This window comes from Schistocerca cancellata, chromosome 2 (assembly GCF_023864275.1).
Source record: "Schistocerca cancellata isolate TAMUIC-IGC-003103 chromosome 2, iqSchCanc2.1, whole genome shotgun sequence".
NCBI classification, from domain to species: domain Eukaryota; kingdom Metazoa; phylum Arthropoda; class Insecta; order Orthoptera; family Acrididae; genus Schistocerca; species Schistocerca cancellata.
In genome coordinates this window covers 15520345-15537229 of record NC_064627.1, presented here as the reverse complement: position 1 = coordinate 15537229, position 16885 = coordinate 15520345, and the positions used below count along the sequence as shown (strand labels likewise).

Below are 16885 nucleotides of genomic sequence, written 5' to 3'. Positions count from 1 at the left end.
GTGCACATTGGTTTTCTTCCCCTCTCTTGCAGCCATATCCCTAAGGGGCCCCATTACGCGCCTGACGTTGGAGCTCCCAACTACCAGTAAGCCCACCCTCTGCAACCGCCCGGATCTTGCAGACTGAGGGGCAACCTCTGGAACAGGACAAGCAGCCATATCTGGCCGAAGATCAGTATCAGCCAGAGACAGAACCTGAAACCATTCTGCATGTACGAAATTGTGCAATTCTTCAATCACTTTACCTTGCGTTGCTTTTTTTTTTTTTTTTTTTTTTTTTTTTTTTTTTGTGTGTGTGTCCATCACTACATATACATTTCTTTATATTTGTCATCTTCAGAAGGCTCTTATACTTCTGTTAATCTTACAAAATAGGACCATGGACTTTGTCTCCTACATTTCAATTGCAGAGGCAGGTAGCCAACTCCAAGGGCACTAGTGCCTCTCGAGATGAAGGGAAATCTTCCAACTTGGCTCCACTTCACTTCAATAAAAATACCTAACACTGTTATTAAGTCTTCTCTTATTCAGAATCACATATAATACAAGACACTCATAGCACATCATACTTGAGCAATTCAGCTTAACTATCCTTGTACATACAAGACAGTGTAACAAAATCATGTACAAAGAAAAGTGAATGATGATTTTTTGCCCCCATTTGTCTGTGCCTTACTGTGCATTCATAATTAATGTCTTTGCCAATGCTTAAGGTTGGACTGTGCTTCTGTCATTATGCCCCCCCCCCCCCCTCCCCCTGCCCCCTATTTGCCATACCTGGGTGGAGGGTGTCCCTCGCCATGTATCTACACAGGTTCAGTGTTGGAATTACAGTGATTTTGGTTGGAGGGATTGGTGGTAAAGAAGTGCTTCCATGGCAGGAATTTGAAGGAGAAGAGTAGGTCTTTTGCAAATCCAGCATGGTTAAATTTGGGAGTAGGGCTAAATGTGAGGCCTTTGGATAGAACTGAAACCACTGTGGAGCTGAGGGTTTTGGTAGAAAGATTAAGAAGGCAGTTTGAGGGGGGGGGGACTCCATTGTTTAGGCAGTATTTGCGAAATCGGATGTGGGACTGAGTTTTAGCCAGGGAAAGGGATGCTTTTCAAACTGGTGCAGAAAGATAGAGCAATGGTCCATTGTGACAGCAATGTCATAAAGGAAACGGGAATGGCACAGAAATGGGCAAAATAGGTGTTGATGATAGTGAGCAGAGCTAGATAAGCAAAAAGACGCACAGAGATGTGTAAAAGATATGTAAAGACACACAGAAACACACACTGATATGCAAAAATATGCAAAGATACAAAAAATATGCACAAATACGTGAAACTGCCCAAAACCATGTAAATATATGAACAAATACGTTAAAAAGGGTGCAGGAATGTGGTGAAATGGAATGATGAGGTGTGTGTGTGTGTGTGTGTGTGTGTGTGTGTGTGTGTGTGTGATAAGTGAAGAGAGAGGGAAGGGGGAGGGGTTAGGTCAAGAATCAAAAGTTTGTGTGGCAAGGGTAGGTGCGGAAAACAAAACACTCAAGTACGTCAGGATTAGGGATGAAATGGAATCAATAGGAATAAATATAACTGTTGGAGGAAAGAATCAGGGACATTAGATGCTGCATCAACAATGTGTGTGGTCAGGAAGTGTGTGTGGTTCACAGACGATCCATGATACAGTGCCACTTGGAAGTAGATATGGTTGCAAGGTGCTGAATAAACACAGAAAAGAAGAGAAAGAATGGACACTGAGAAGAGTAATGCTATAGAGAAGAATAACAAAGGAAAAATTACAGGGTTGTAGGTTCAAAGAAAGCCATTCTGCAAAAATCAAACAATGTAAACTCCAGGTAGGAATATCAGTGATGCAGAAAAAGACAGATTGCTACTTACCATTTTTAGACTTGTCGAATTGTAGGCCGACACAATTAAAAGACACTTACATATATCTTTCGGCCACAGATTTCATCAGTAAAAGAGAGACACAAACAATTCGTACACACAAGCAAGCACACCTTGTTCACACACGGCCGCCATCTCCAGAATCTCAGGCCAGAATGCAGCATCATTTGGGATGAAAGTAGCAATCTGGAGGGGGTGGGGAGGGGGAAGGGATTGTGTACAGGTGGGGAGAGAGACGAACGCTGTCTAGTAGAGTGTTCAGGGACTAGAATGTCAACAGGTGCAGCATCAAGAGGTGTGGGGCAGGAAGATGGGGAAAACACAGTGTCTTACTGTAGTTTGAGGCTTGGATAATTACTGAAGTGGAGAATGTATTGTCAGGATAACTCCCATCTGTGCAGTTCATAAATGCTGGTGGTGGAGGGGAGAATCCAGATGGCTTGTGTAGTGAAGTATCCATTGAAATCAAGTGTGTTGTGTTTAGCTGCATGTTATGCCACAGTGTGGTCTACTTTACACCTGGCCACAGTTTGGCAACAAACTATACTCATGTTTGGGAAGGATAGAGTATAGCTTTTTCCACATTGTTTTTGTGTATTCAAATCTTTCATCTGTCTTAGCTAAATTAAACATAACAGCCTTTTTGGTATCATTCTCAAATAATAAATATGGCAAACATAAGAGCTTTTTGTGAGTGTCACTCCACACTAACTCTGGTACCGCGTGCCGAGGAATTTGAATCTGCACCAGACGTCATGGACGTCGAAGACCCATAGAGGTCTCTGCACCATCGCACCATAAGGTGTGGCGGCACGCGCCTCCTGGCACGCTTTTAGTGTGAGGGCGCCACCGTGGAACACGTGGTCCCAGCGGCCAATAGCGTCGGCCCCAATAGCATACTTAAGCGCCTGCCTCGCACTCAGCCAGCAGTCTAACGTCGCGTGCGTCTCAGGACATATCGCCTCAGACAGCGTATTGTCTTTCGTGTTTCTATTCCAGTTGAAGTGGTTGTCTTGTTTGGTTCGTTACTCTGTTGTCTGTTCTTGTTGTGTTGTAACGTCCTCCGTTGGTCGTGTCCGTCCTCTCCCGTTGTGTTGTTGTTCGCGGGCCGCTCCGCGGGTCCTGCCACGTTTCCGTCACTACTACCCCGCGACCATTCTGGTCACCATTGCAACACTAACCAGTCACTTCTTACTTCAGATTTGTTGTTAGAGCACTTGTAATACAAGTGATGCTTGGTGAATTTTCTACTTTGTTTCAGATCAAATTCTTGTTTGGTCTTCAGCTGATTCAAACTGTAATCTGCACACAATTTCTACTTTGTTTATGTACAAACCGTTGAACTGATCGAAGGCCACTAGTCGGTCGGGGTGGCCGAGCGGTTCTAGGTGCTACAGTCTGGAACCGCGCGACTGCTATGGTCGCAGGTTTGAATCCTGCCTCGGGCATGGGTGTGTGTGATGTCCTTAGGTTATTTAGGTTTAGGTAGTTCTAAGTTCTAGGGGACTGATGACCTCAGAAGTTAAGTCACATAGTGCTCAGAGCCATTTGAACCATTTGAAAGCCAGTATTTGAAACACCTTTTCTAACAATTCTGTCTTTATCTTAAATTGATAAGGCCATTCCCAGGATCACTCGGATTCCAGTCACAGTCACAACATCCATCTGACTACATCCATTGCTTACCTCTCGTTCATCAGGCAGCGAAATGCCTGCCTCAGGTGCAGTTAGGTTAGGTTTTTGCTCAGAAGAAGTTTGTAGTTCTGTTGACATTAAAGGGTTACTTACATTTGACAATGGGTCATCATTTGGCAAAAAGTAATTGGTACTTTTTAATTTATTTTAGTTTTTTCCTCCATCACATTTATGCTTTTCTGATTGTTTTTGTGCACCAGATTTATGTGCATAACCTGATTTAATCCTGGAAATGAATAATTAACATACCAGCTAAAATATATGAACACAAAGAAGGAAACCTTTAAATAAAAGTAAAAGTAGCAGTACAAATTATTTTTTTTTAATTTTGCAACCTACCTCAGATCAAAAACAATATAGTGGGAACTGCCTGATAGGTTCAAAGATACCCACAGTATCTGCACAATGGAAGAAGCCTAATTTTCACAAAAACAACAATTTTCACACTGTCATAACTCCTAATGATAACTGAGTAAATGAAAATAAGCACAGCATTTAAATCTGTAACACACTCCATGTAAGACACCAGTGTTATGACAAGAGAGCTAAGTGTAAAAACAGCCGTCATCAGTATTGTTGTCAACACCATTTTTATGGCAATAGCAAAGTCACAATGGAGTCTATAAATTCCCATAGGCCAATTGTCAACTAAATTAATGCTATTCTTGTCACTAAAAGGGTTTTAGACTGTTGCTCGATCCATATTCAAATATATTCAACCTCTAGAAAACTTGTGATTATTTGCTGCTGGAAAATGTGCCAAATGCTGGAAGTGGGGATTCATCATTTAATTTGGCAACAGCGATGATCAGTGATCACTACAATCGATTATCAATAATGTGTCGTAAAACTGATTTCAATACTTAGAACGCTAGAGATTGTCCATCTTTTGTTGAATTGTGTCAGAGGCTAGCACAGAGAATTAAGGTGTATTAAGCATAACAGTGGCCACAGGCAAGGAATGTTGTGCATGGAAAATCTCCAGCAGGGAGTGGTGACGTGCTACATTCTGGCCATTTGCTGTAAAAAAAAAAATGGCATATCGAAGTAACAAGGTTCTGTGAAAGTGCTTAAATCAACCTTCATATTTACATGTGATACTTATTTGTAGCAATGAAATTGATATGAAATTAAATTAAGGCCACACCTCAAGGTCAAACAACAAGCAAAGTATAGTGTAAAAGCTACTGCAACACCATCCAGTGTCAGCTTGCATAGGTTCGCAGCAGTGACAAGCATGGTAGTAAGCATCACAAAAATGCTAATTCTGTCAAGAAATGCCAAGCTGTGCAAGGGGGCATTATCACCAGAAAAATTTTCAAGGTATAATATATTTTTGTTGCATTGATTTATTTTCCATTATTTTAAGTTGATTTATTTTCTGATATTTTAAATTTATAAAGTAACAAAAGCAACACACATTGTACATGCTTTTACGATTGCCGGCACAGTCAAAAACTACATATAGAGATATAATTTTTTTCTCCGCAGGCCCTTCCAAAGCCTGGGCCTCCAAAATTCGTTCTGCTTGCCCCCCCCCCCACCCGCCCCCCCTCCCCTCCCCCGCCCCATGTGTTTGTGGGCGGCCCTGTCTCTTACTTGATTTGATTGCTGTCCAGTTTTATCATACATTGATATTGGATAGGTCAAAGAAAAGTTGTAATAATACATATTAATAGCAAGTAGTAAGGAAATTAAAGTTATGTACCTATTCTTACAATTTAATTTTAAATAACTATTGTGTTACATATTCAGAAATTCTTTTACGAAATAGAAACAGTGCCTTATTAGAAATGCCTTTAGTTTAAATATTGAATACATAGCTATTTTTATTTTCAATGATATCTTTTTCTGTAGCATAGTATTAACCAGTGTTAATTATGCTCCTCTGATAGGCTGCTGATTTGTAATATTTTTGATGTGTATTTGCATTACCTCTCTTACAATAGTTGTGTGCATTTATTATTCTGTAGAAGTTTGCATGTTTTCAGGAGGTAATCTTCTAGTAGGAGAGTTACTACAATTTTGTTTGTTTAATTTGTAAAAAATGGTATAATTTATTTTTGCCGTATATTATGAAAAGAAGTGAATTTGTAGAGTCTTACTTCATAAATGTTTTCTTATTTTTATTAACAGCTCGAGATACTGTGGCACAGCTGGAGAAATTGAAAATATCCTCTCTTCAGGATTTTAGTTGGATTAGTCAGCTTCGTTACTATTGGCGTGATGGCACTGTATATGTTTCTATGATTACAACGGAAGTTGAATATGGATTTGAATACCTGGGTAATACTCCACGACTTGTCATCACTCCTCTAACTGATCGATGTTACAGGTACTTCATAACTTGATACAAAATTAATTAAATATCTATCAAGTTACTGTTGTTTATAAGACAATACTGCCTCAACTAGTAACCACTTCAGTTTAACTGACACGTATTGTATGATTTGTAAGTCGAATATGTTGGAGGTGTTATCCCACAGAAAATGATGATGTAATGTGCTTCAGTTTTATTTAGTGTTCCATGTGGGAAGTAATGATATGTGTCATTTGAGCTCCTATATTGAACTCTGTTCTCTATAGTAAATACAGTCAATAGTTATGTGGATGGCTAACTCTTTTCCTAGGATTTTGGTGTTGTTCTCTATTTTCAACCACCTAGAACTGAAGATGGTTCTCTGATTATGAGGAGAGTAAATATCTGAACCAGTGGCTTAGATAATCCTTTGACTACATAAGTTATGACTCCAACATTGCAGGAAAAGACAGATTGCTACTTATCATGAAGAACACATCAAGTTGCAGACAGGCACAATAAGACACTACATAAAAAGACACTTACATATAGCTTTCGGCCACAGCCTTCATCAGTAAAAGAGAGACATACACCATTTACACACACAAACAACCACACCTTATGCACACATGACTGCCAACTCCAGAATCTCGGACCAGAATGCAGCATCATGTGGGATGAAAGCAGCAATCTGGAGGGGGTGGGTAGTGGAAGGGATGGTGTACAGGTGAGAAGAGAGATGAATGCTGTCTGATGGAGTATGCAGGGACTATAATGTCAACAGGCTCAGCGTCAAGAGGTTGTTGGGCAGGGAGGTGGGAAAAAAGGTGCAAAAAAGCAGAGGAGCAGGGAAAGATAGGCAGATGTGTTGGCAGTGGGCTGCCAATAAACAGGGTGGGATATGAGAATGGTGATGGGGGGGGGGGGGGGAACTGTTGGGTGGAAGGTGTGGGGACAGTATGTTACCATAGGCTGAGGCTGGGATAATTACGGGAGTGGAGAAGGTATTGTCAGGATGACTTCCATCTGTGCAGTTGAGAAAAGTTGGTGGTGGAGGGGAGGATCCAGATGGTTTGCATAGTGAAGTAGCCATTGAAATCAAGTGTGTTGTGTTCAGCTGTTTGTTAGGCCACAGGGTGGTCTACTTTTCTTTTGGCCACAGTTTGGTGGTGGCCACTCATCCTGGTGGACAGTTGGTTGGTAGACGTACCAGTATAAAGAGCCTGTGCAGTGATTGCAGCAGAGTTGGTAAATGACATGGCTGCTTTCACAGGTGGCGTGGCCCTTGATGGGGTGGGATAAACCTGTGACAGTACTGGAGTAGGATGTGTTTTGTGGGTGGATTGCGCTTTTGCACCTAGCTCTTCCACAAGTATATGATTTTTGTGGCGAGGGGTTGGGTTTGGAGGTGGCATGGGGATGGACTAGGATATTGTGGAGGACAAGTGGGCAACGGAACACCACTTTAGGACAGATGGTAAGTATCTCTTGTAGGAGGCCCTCATTCCAGGGCATGATGGTAGGTAATCAGAGTTATGATTTCTGGTATTTGAGTGGTGAAGTTGACAGATATAACTGTGATGGCTGCATAAAGCTTTACTGTCCTTGTATCACAATTTGAGAAGTGCTATTGATGGAGTTCCTGGGCTGTGAAGACATGCTTGTGGTGCCCTCCTACAGTCTGCAGATACACTGAGTTGTAGGTGGTCTGGACAGTATTTGGTTCTTTGCTACCTGAGAAATAAATTCCTTATCCAAGTAAAGGAGGAATGCCTGTCCAGCTAGCCACGTGGTCTAATGCGCTGCTTACCGAGAGGGAAGGTGTACGAGATCTGATGTGCCAGCCAGCCAGGTGGTTTTCCAGCTGCCTCAGTGAATGCGGCCTAGTTCCCCTTAATCTACCTCAATTACACTATGTCAGCGATTGCTGTGCAAAGATTGTCTCCAAGTACGTGTACACAATAATTACTCTACCACGCAAACATTTGAGGTTACACTCATCTCGTATGAGATGTTCGAAGGGGGGGGGGGGGGGGGGGGGTCAACCACACAATAACCCTGGGTTCGGTGTGGGGCAGTGGTGGGGTGGGTGGATCTCTGTGGCCTGTTGTGGGGTTGTGGTTGTGAATCACTGAGGTCTACGGTGTGACAAAGCCTCTCTGTTTTTTCTAGGTCCCCAGTTCAATGCACAATACACAAAGTAGGTATACCCTCTAGTAGTTGCAAGAAACTGACATGTAGGTCACTTTTAAAAGAGCAGCTGTTTGATTAATAATATATATTTGATGTATTTCAATTAAAGTCTTTCTTTATGCTGGTTATGTGTCAAGACAAATATGCCTGTATGACAAACTGACAGTATTATGAACTACGTATGTCAGTAAGTCACTACAAAATTTTTCATAGCAAATAAGATTTGTAGGCCTGTTTGACAGGTGTACATATCCTGATATCCGTATAGCTTTTTGTAGTGGCCTCTTGACCTACATGTATCTTTAAGACTACCAGTTTGTCAGACAGACATATGCACCTCAACACCAGTATACCCATTTGTAGTCTCTCTGTAATATCACAAAATACTCCTGCCACTATCACAGTCACAGGTAATTCTAATTTGACTATATTTTGTTTAATGGACTATTGTGTCAAATTTAATGTCTCCTTCCACAAGGGCTGGTTCTTGTTGTTATTTTTTTGTTATGTGTAAGGAGAGAGAGGGCGGCAGCTGCCTGGGGGTTCATTTTCAATCTAATATAGTTGCCTCCATAGGGTAACATATCAATTTTATGAAGAGATGTGTTACACAAACATTTTTTGAACTGACGAATAATGATCGCCATTATAACAAGTTTATTTTTGTAATGTTGTAGATAATCTACTATTTGGATACATGTTTTATTTATGCATATGTATCATGAGATGGTTAGATGCAGCATATCGGTAGGCTGGGGCAAGATGAATAGTGGCATATGTTTGGGGAGACAAAATAATAAAAACTGATTAATCATTGCTGCTTGAATAATTAAAAAAATGATTGGAAAGAATAATTGAAAGAAAGTTGAAGATAATTTATAAATCTGTACACATATCCTGTGTGAATTTTAACTGGTACTAATATCAATGGACCTTCAATGTCAATACCTTTACGATCAGTATTCAGATTTTTTGGTTACGTACTGCGTCACATTAGTTCCATTGTGCATAGAGCTGATTATGACAATGCTGATACAGGATCGCCCCTCCGCTGTCCGTGCAAATTCCTCTTGTCTGCTTCAAATCTCCTGATGCAGGTTTCTCGGTGCAGGGGAAATGATGAACAGATGGGTGTGATTGATATAAATATGCATAAATAAACTAGGCCTTCATAATAACTTTTATAACACTTTTTAATATGTGATTGGAATATAGATTTTTAAACACTACTGGTATGACGAAGCTAGTCATATGTCCTCCTGCTACCACTTATATATAAAAACAGGTGAAGGTACAGAAATTAATCAGTTGACAAGTGTATCTCTTCTCCCTTTTTGTATCAAAATATTATCTCTGGCACAAAGCAACTCGTTAATTTGTGTTTGGATTTGTACTTGTATAAAAAGAAAAAAACGCAGAAAGAAAAAAATATATCATTCATTTTTTTAATTGTCCCCCAGTATGCTATGATGTCATACAGAGGTGCACAGTGTCTGAGTTTATGTCCTTTTTTAAGAGCTGATAACCCTGGCCAGTATGGGCATAGCCTTTATTTTCGGCCACTGTTGTTATCCAGTATGGTTATCAATCTATATGGGCATGTCAGCTACTTTTAACACATACATACATAAGTTTTCTTTCCGTAACTGCATATTCCCATTGTTCTCAGTCAACATTTGCCTAGCGTTTAGCTTGTGAAGCATGCGAATTGATTGCCTGACTGGGCAAATTAACTTTGTATAATTTAATTGTGAAGCATGTGCGCACAGCACAATGTCTGTTATTGTCCCAGCTCGCGCTTACATGTTTATTACAAAACCAGAGTGTCCGTGTTGTGCTTTTACAGTAGCTTTCACTGCACAAATTCATGAAGCTTGTGTTCAGTGGTGTGATCCTTTATGAAATCTTCAATGCAGTAACAACTGGTTTCATATCAGCAGCCCGAGGAATTTATTTCACTTTGTCGCTCTCACTTATTCAGTGGGGACACCAGCAGTATATCCAACATCCGTGTACAAGGTAAGTTCTTTGCTGCTCTTATGACATAGTCGAGCAAAGAAAATTCATCTTACATGAAGTTTTGCCATCTTGTGTGTATCACGCACACACCCACGTGCATCACACACACACTTAAGACTATGTGACCAGGTTTTGTATGCTTTTGAACTTTGTTTTTGAGCATCTTTTATGCAGTTGCATTACATAAAGTTTCAGCAGTGTCCTTTCCACATACTATACACATAAAAAAAATACAAATACGGTTACAAAATACACTTACTCTATTCATTTGCTGACATGCAATTATCATCGCTCATATACATTATAGTGTGCTTGTCGTTTTGTTTTAGTATGTTTTGTTAAATTACATTGTTCGATTTCAATTATATGAGTACACATTTTACTCTTGTTTGGTTGTACATTCGTCTTATAACATTCATACAATAATTGATTCTTTATTACTTTATGGCATAAATTGACACACATTTCATTTCGATTTACAATGACTTCTTGTCTGAGCATATTTATCAATTCCAAAGAATTAAAGAAGTAAACAATAGTTGCTGCAATAAATACTATGCACTGCTCAGATAACTATGCATGGCCCTGCCTCTCTAGCATTCTCCAGGAAGGATGTACACACTACAGGCTTGAGGCAATCCCAAGGAAAGGCATTTATGCGCTCAGTTAAGTCTCATTATTAGACTTAACTGTGATCCAAGAACACAATAGTTTGTTGTTTAAACAGAACTCAGATTTGATGATACCAATCATATCGAATACATATTCAATTTTTAAAAGTGCAGTTCAGTATTTACTTGTTAGTTCATTGCATAAAGAATGACCATTTCATATGCTGCGGTATACAGAGTTGTATTATCAATATGACATGTTGTGTACAATGAACATAAAACGGTGGGTAGGTAAGTAACAAAAGTGTTTAAGAATATCAATGTAAATCAGGTGTTTGATGCTTTCATGGGTAGTTGACACACACAGTAGTTAGGTTTCAACCCTTTGATTATTTGGCAGTGCTCAGCCTTAATTCAGCATTGTGACATGACATACTGCAACTGTTTTCTTCTTCACGTACTTTCACACTATCACATTCATACATATCATAAACCTATAACTACATTTATTTAGTGGTGCTGTCCTGTGTCGATGCATCGTTCCCTGGAAGAAAAAAACTTAATACTAACTTAAAACTAAATCTTCATAGTTAAGTGTACAGTGGCTCGATGGCTACTAATACCTTTTTCATACATCCAACCATGTATTCATTCTCTTCAGTGTGCAGTCGTGCTATCACAAAACTTATTCAATGTCATGTGTGCATCTCTACTTACCTTATAAATCTGAAAGATAAAGTTTATTATAGGCATGGTGCGATCTCTTTTTCAGTTTCCCACTTATACTGTACTCGTTTGTTTACCTGCAGCAAAACTTTTCTGATCCATCAAATATAATTAGTGTATGTACTTTCAATACTTAAATATGTAAGTACTGTACATATATAGGTATAATGTATATGTAGTGTAACTTAAGTAAATATCTCATAGTTTAGGGTCCTTTTCCTGTATATAATCCCTTAGCTTATCTTCGTATGTGTGTATTGTGTAGATAGTCATAGTTGTAGTATAGACTCTCCCTTAATTTTCTATGTCCCAGTTTATGCAGTAGTTGTTGTTGTTGTTGTTGTTGTGGTGGTCTTCAGTCCTGAGACTGGTTTGATGCAGCTCTCCATGCTACTCTATCCTGTGCAAGCTTCTTCATCTCCCAGTAGCTACTGCAACCTACATCATTCTGTATCTGTTTGGTGTATTCATCTCTTGGTCTCCCTCTACGATTTTTACCCTCCATGCTGCCCTCCACCACCAAATTGGTGATCCCTTGATGCCCCAGAACATGTCCTACCAACCGATCCCTTCTTCTAGTCAAGTTGTGCCACAAACTTCTCGTCTCCCCAATCCTATTCAGTACTTCCTCATTAGTTATGTGATCTACCCATCTAATCTTCAGCAGTATGCTCTAGAAATGCTAGTGCAGGCTGTAGCTCATAGGAGGTATTTGTTTTGGGTGCTCCAGCTCACCCAGCTGTGTCTGTCTGGCGTGCATTTGCTTGTGGCCTGTTGACTAGCTTGCTCCCCAATGCGCATGCACCGCATCACTCTGTTACTAGTTACGTCGTGGTGAGTTGTGTATTGCAGTGTGCGCTAGCATGCATTTTACAAGTTCAATTATTTGTTTACAACTGGGCCACGCACGAGACGAAGTGTTGTATTTAGAGTATCGTCATCTCTAAATAAAATTATTCATTGTTACATCCACTCATCATTTACACATTTGACATAAAAAAAAGAAAAAAGAAAATGTTCCTTATCAACTAACAACATAAATTCTGGAATGTGATTTTCCAGCATCATAAATCTAATATTATTGTACAGATATACAACTTGGAGGGTATAGCCCCCTTGATCATATCGGATAAAGCAAGTGTCGATCAAGCTCGTGCCCCCACTCTCCTCCCAGGTCACAGAAGTGGGGGCCTACCCTGATCGGTTTTCTGGCATCATGGTCGCATCGGTCTCTGGATTAGGCGTAGTGTCTACTACATGAACTGTTGGTCTTTGATTACGCCAAGGCTCATGATTGGAATTCTCTTTGACTTTGCATGTTATTTGGCATATTTGTGTTTCTTTACTGGCCAAATTCTGCTGCCTGTGGATTATTTGGCTGTCCGGTATTGTTGTGTTTTTGCCAAGCAATCGGCTGATTATAATTGCCGGTAGCTTGTGTCTGTAGATATTGCTCAGGTTGGCCATACACTACTTGCCCATTGTAGTAGTTTCTGTTAAATTTTTGCCCATTTCTTTTATATCTGCCCTTGAATTTACGGCTTTCTCCATTACCATTCTTATTACCATTACCGTTACCATAGGTCTGTGTGGTGTAAGGCTGTCATCTGTGTTGTACTACAAATCTGTTATTCACCTGTTGGCCCATATATCTCTGTGGCACTATCTGCATATTAACAGGCTTGGGTTGTACTGATCTCCGTTCGTATGTCAAATCTATTGAGTCCAGTAAAGGTAGAAAGTATTTGGTGGCCCCTTCTGGAATGGTAATGAGTTTTTCCCTAATGTGGGCAGGAAGATGGCACCTGTGCTTAAGATAGTGGGTCTATCCAACAACAAATTTAGTATTCTGGCCTTCGGTTCAGGTACAAGGTAAAACATTTTGAAATGCTGTGATAAAGACCACCCGGTTTGTTCTTTTCCCTTGAGAGGTAAATACCAGGCATTGTTGATGCCTAAGTAATCCCTCATCAGCAAGTAATGTTGACAACCACGCTGCGCTGTTAGTGACAGGTGTGTTTGTGTTTGCTTGTGACATAGCACATGGGAATTGTGCTTACTCGACAGGTACAGCACAAGTGTTGTTGCATTCTGCAACCTTCACTTTTTTCCTTTGATGTGTTGTGGGTAACCAGTGAAAGTATCTAACCTCTCTAAAAGCATGGGTTTGTTTTCTGTCAAATGTTGTTTTGGAATGCCAGTAGGTTTAGCAGTACTGCCTTGTAACCTTTCCTCTTCTTCCTTTAAACCTGAATCTATTTTAGGTAGAAGTTGACTTTATTTCTCTTTTAGTGCTTTTTCTACAGTATCTACATAAATTTTGCACTCTGACACTACATTTACAGCAAGGATGCTGCCCTTATACAGCATCCAGGCTTCAGTTTTTTCAGTTATTTCCTTTACATCTGCACATATCGTATCTCTCTGTTTTTTGGCAAATTTTGACTCTAAACTTAACTGCTCTACTCTTAGACTTAACTTTTATGCTTCTGTAGGTAGGTTACTGCATAATTCTTGCAGCTCACTGACTGCATTCATCACATTTTTTACCAACGCATCCGTCTAGGATTGCCTCTCCTGAATTTGAGAATATGCTTCAGTAAGGTTTTGTAACTCATGTGAAAGTTGTTCCAGTTTATTGTCTACAGATGATACTTTTTCTGTTAACATATTAATATTGTGGGATATGTCTGTAATTATATCTTGTTTTAGTTGTTTACCTAGCTCTGTCAACTTTCCGGATAGTTTATCAGATAATTCAGCGGGTATAGTTTTGCTCACATCACTGAACTGACTAACACTCTTCTTGAAATCATTAAATGTCTGATTTTGCTGTGTAAATTGTTGTCCTATATTTTCCTTCAGCCATTGTGTTACATTTTCCTGAAATTCCTGTTGTTTTGCAAACTGTTGTATCTTTAGTTGCATGAATTGTATTTGTCCCTAGCATTTATATTTCTTTCACGAACTATTTCCTGTTCTTGCATTCATGATATCGTGAACAAATATTCAAAGGAATTCTGGCTGTCACACACTTCAGTTTCACTATTTGGAAAAATGTTTCCTGGTGAGAACTGAGAAGTTGTCTCATCAAGGGTCATAAAAGTGACATCATTATTATTTATATTACCACTGCCATAATTTTTTGATCGTGGGACGCCAACATTGTTATTTTGGTAGCCATCAGCCTGTTCACACGTTGGCTTGTTACCATCAACTTTTGCCAAACTCCGATTTCCGCCATCTTGGCATATTGCATTTTGTAAAGTATTTTCAACAATGGCCATTTCCTTTGACTCCATTGTGAATAGTGTCTGACAAAATTAGGAAAAAAAATTACAAAAATGAAATTTTCAATTAAAGTGGATTTAGCTGCGTATTCACTAGTTAACCTGATTATTATCTGACACAGTCTTATAGAATTTGAATGACTTATCTTACATTTTAATGATGACTTTCTAGAGATTTTTGTCTTTTCTGTGGAAGTGCACTTTCCATAAAGGATATTAATATGAAGGATAAAAGATTACCTACTGCTAGAGAGACAGCGCCAAGCGAGGCCATGTAAGCATACAGTGTAGCATCTTCATTACTTTACTGCTGAAATCAGCATTCCCAGCATGTCTAGTTTGTAGGCAGAATTTAATTTTAATTTGCTCCTTCAGTCCCCCCCCCCAGTTCCCCCCAGTTTCATGGATATGTAATAAATACAACAATTGAAAGGTCTGCTTATATTTTGCTCAGCACCGTCCTGTCACGGTCGCCATTGAATAGTGGCATATGTGGGCGGGCAAATAATGGAAACTGATTAACAGTTGCTGCTTGAATAATTGGCGGAAAAATATTCGAAAGAATAATTGAAAGAAATTGGAAGGTAATTTATAAATGTGTTCACATATCCTGAGCAAATTTTAACTGGCACTAATATCAACAGATCTTCAATGTCAATACCTTTACTATCAATATTCAGTTTTTTTTTTTTTTCGTACAGCATCACATTAGTTCCATTGTGCATAGAGCTGATTATGACAATGCGTATACAGGATCACCCCTCCGCTGCTCATGCAAATTCTTTTTGTCTGCTTCGAACCTCCTGATGCAGTATTCTTGGCAGAGGCACAATGCACAATGATGAACAGATGGGTGTGATTGATGTAAATATGTATAAATAAATGTGGCTCCCTAAGAATTTTTATAACACTTTTTAATATATGGTTGAAATACACATTTTTAGACAATACTGGTATGACAGAGCTAGTCATACATCTGCCCGCTATCAGTTATAGAAACAAGCAGTTGAAGATACAAAAATTAATCATTTGAAAAGGATATCTCTTCTCCTTTTTTGTATCAAAACATTGCTGGCACTAAGCAACTTGTTAATTAATGTTTGGCTATGTACATGTATAAAAAGAAAAGAACAAAGAACGAAAAATCAATGTGATCCATTATAAACAATAAACATCGTACCACACTCATGGTACCTACTGACAGGTTGGTTTATTCTGTGTCTTCGTGTCCTGCCTTGGGTATATGGAGTACACCATAGAGAAAGAACATCTGTCGCAATGCCTATGACATCACAGGGACATGTTGAAACTTCCGACATGAATAATCTCAATTGGAATATGTTGATTAACATGGAAGATTTTGGATCTTGTCCTTATCAATGTTCTTGCAATGCTCCAAATAATGTAACAGCTTTGTAATGCATGGCCGATCAGACTCTAATTCACCACGCGATAACATAGGAAAGAACCAGCAGAACATTATGAATCGTGTCCATGACAGGATCCAGAATAAATACAGCTGGGAGTAAATAAAATTTATGAACAGTGAATAGTAAACAGAAATTTGAAATGTTAAAGTGAATTGGTGAATTTTGAATATGCAGATTGGCAGGAGTTAATAGCTGTTGTCAGTAGTAAAGAAGATCAGGTGCCAAAAATTAAACTGCAGACAATACGTCAATTGCTAGTGCTCTGAATCAAGAAGTTTGAAGAGGTTTGTGTGGTCAATGAACAACTATTAAATGCTTCAACTACATGTACTATGAAGAAGAAATTCACTAAGTCACAAGTTGGGAGATTTCTACTACGACTAGAGACAGCTTGGATTCTAATAATCTCATAACCTGTTTATAACAACAGCCATGGATCACAGCTGCGCCACATTGATCTACAGCAGAGACAGTGTCTACGGCACAGTCAGTTTTGGCAATGCAGCACTCTGTACAATGATCCAGCCTCCCGTCGGTATTAGATGTGCCAAATTCTGGTGAGCTGTATATCATCTGGGTTGGTTAGTTTCCAAAGTTTTTGTTGTTGGTGTTTGTGTTGTGGGGTAAATTTCAAGTGGTATTGCAACAAGAGTTTTTGTATGTGCTTGTCTTCTCCAAATGTATTAAGTTGATGCTGATTAAACATGTGTTGTTGTACACATT

General features: G+C 39.3%; 1 protein-coding gene across 1 annotated transcript in view; it reads left to right on the top strand.

Moving 5' to 3' along the window:
- LOC126163202 (dynein axonemal heavy chain 3) overlaps positions 1–16885 on the top strand; it is a 1221238-nt gene that overhangs the window by 373060 nt on the left and 831293 nt on the right. Inside the window, exon 21 of the mRNA XM_049920156.1 lies at positions 5731–5929. Coding sequence (XP_049776113.1) covers positions 5731–5929 — 199 coding nt within the window. The remainder of the gene's footprint in view (positions 1–5730; positions 5930–16885) is intronic.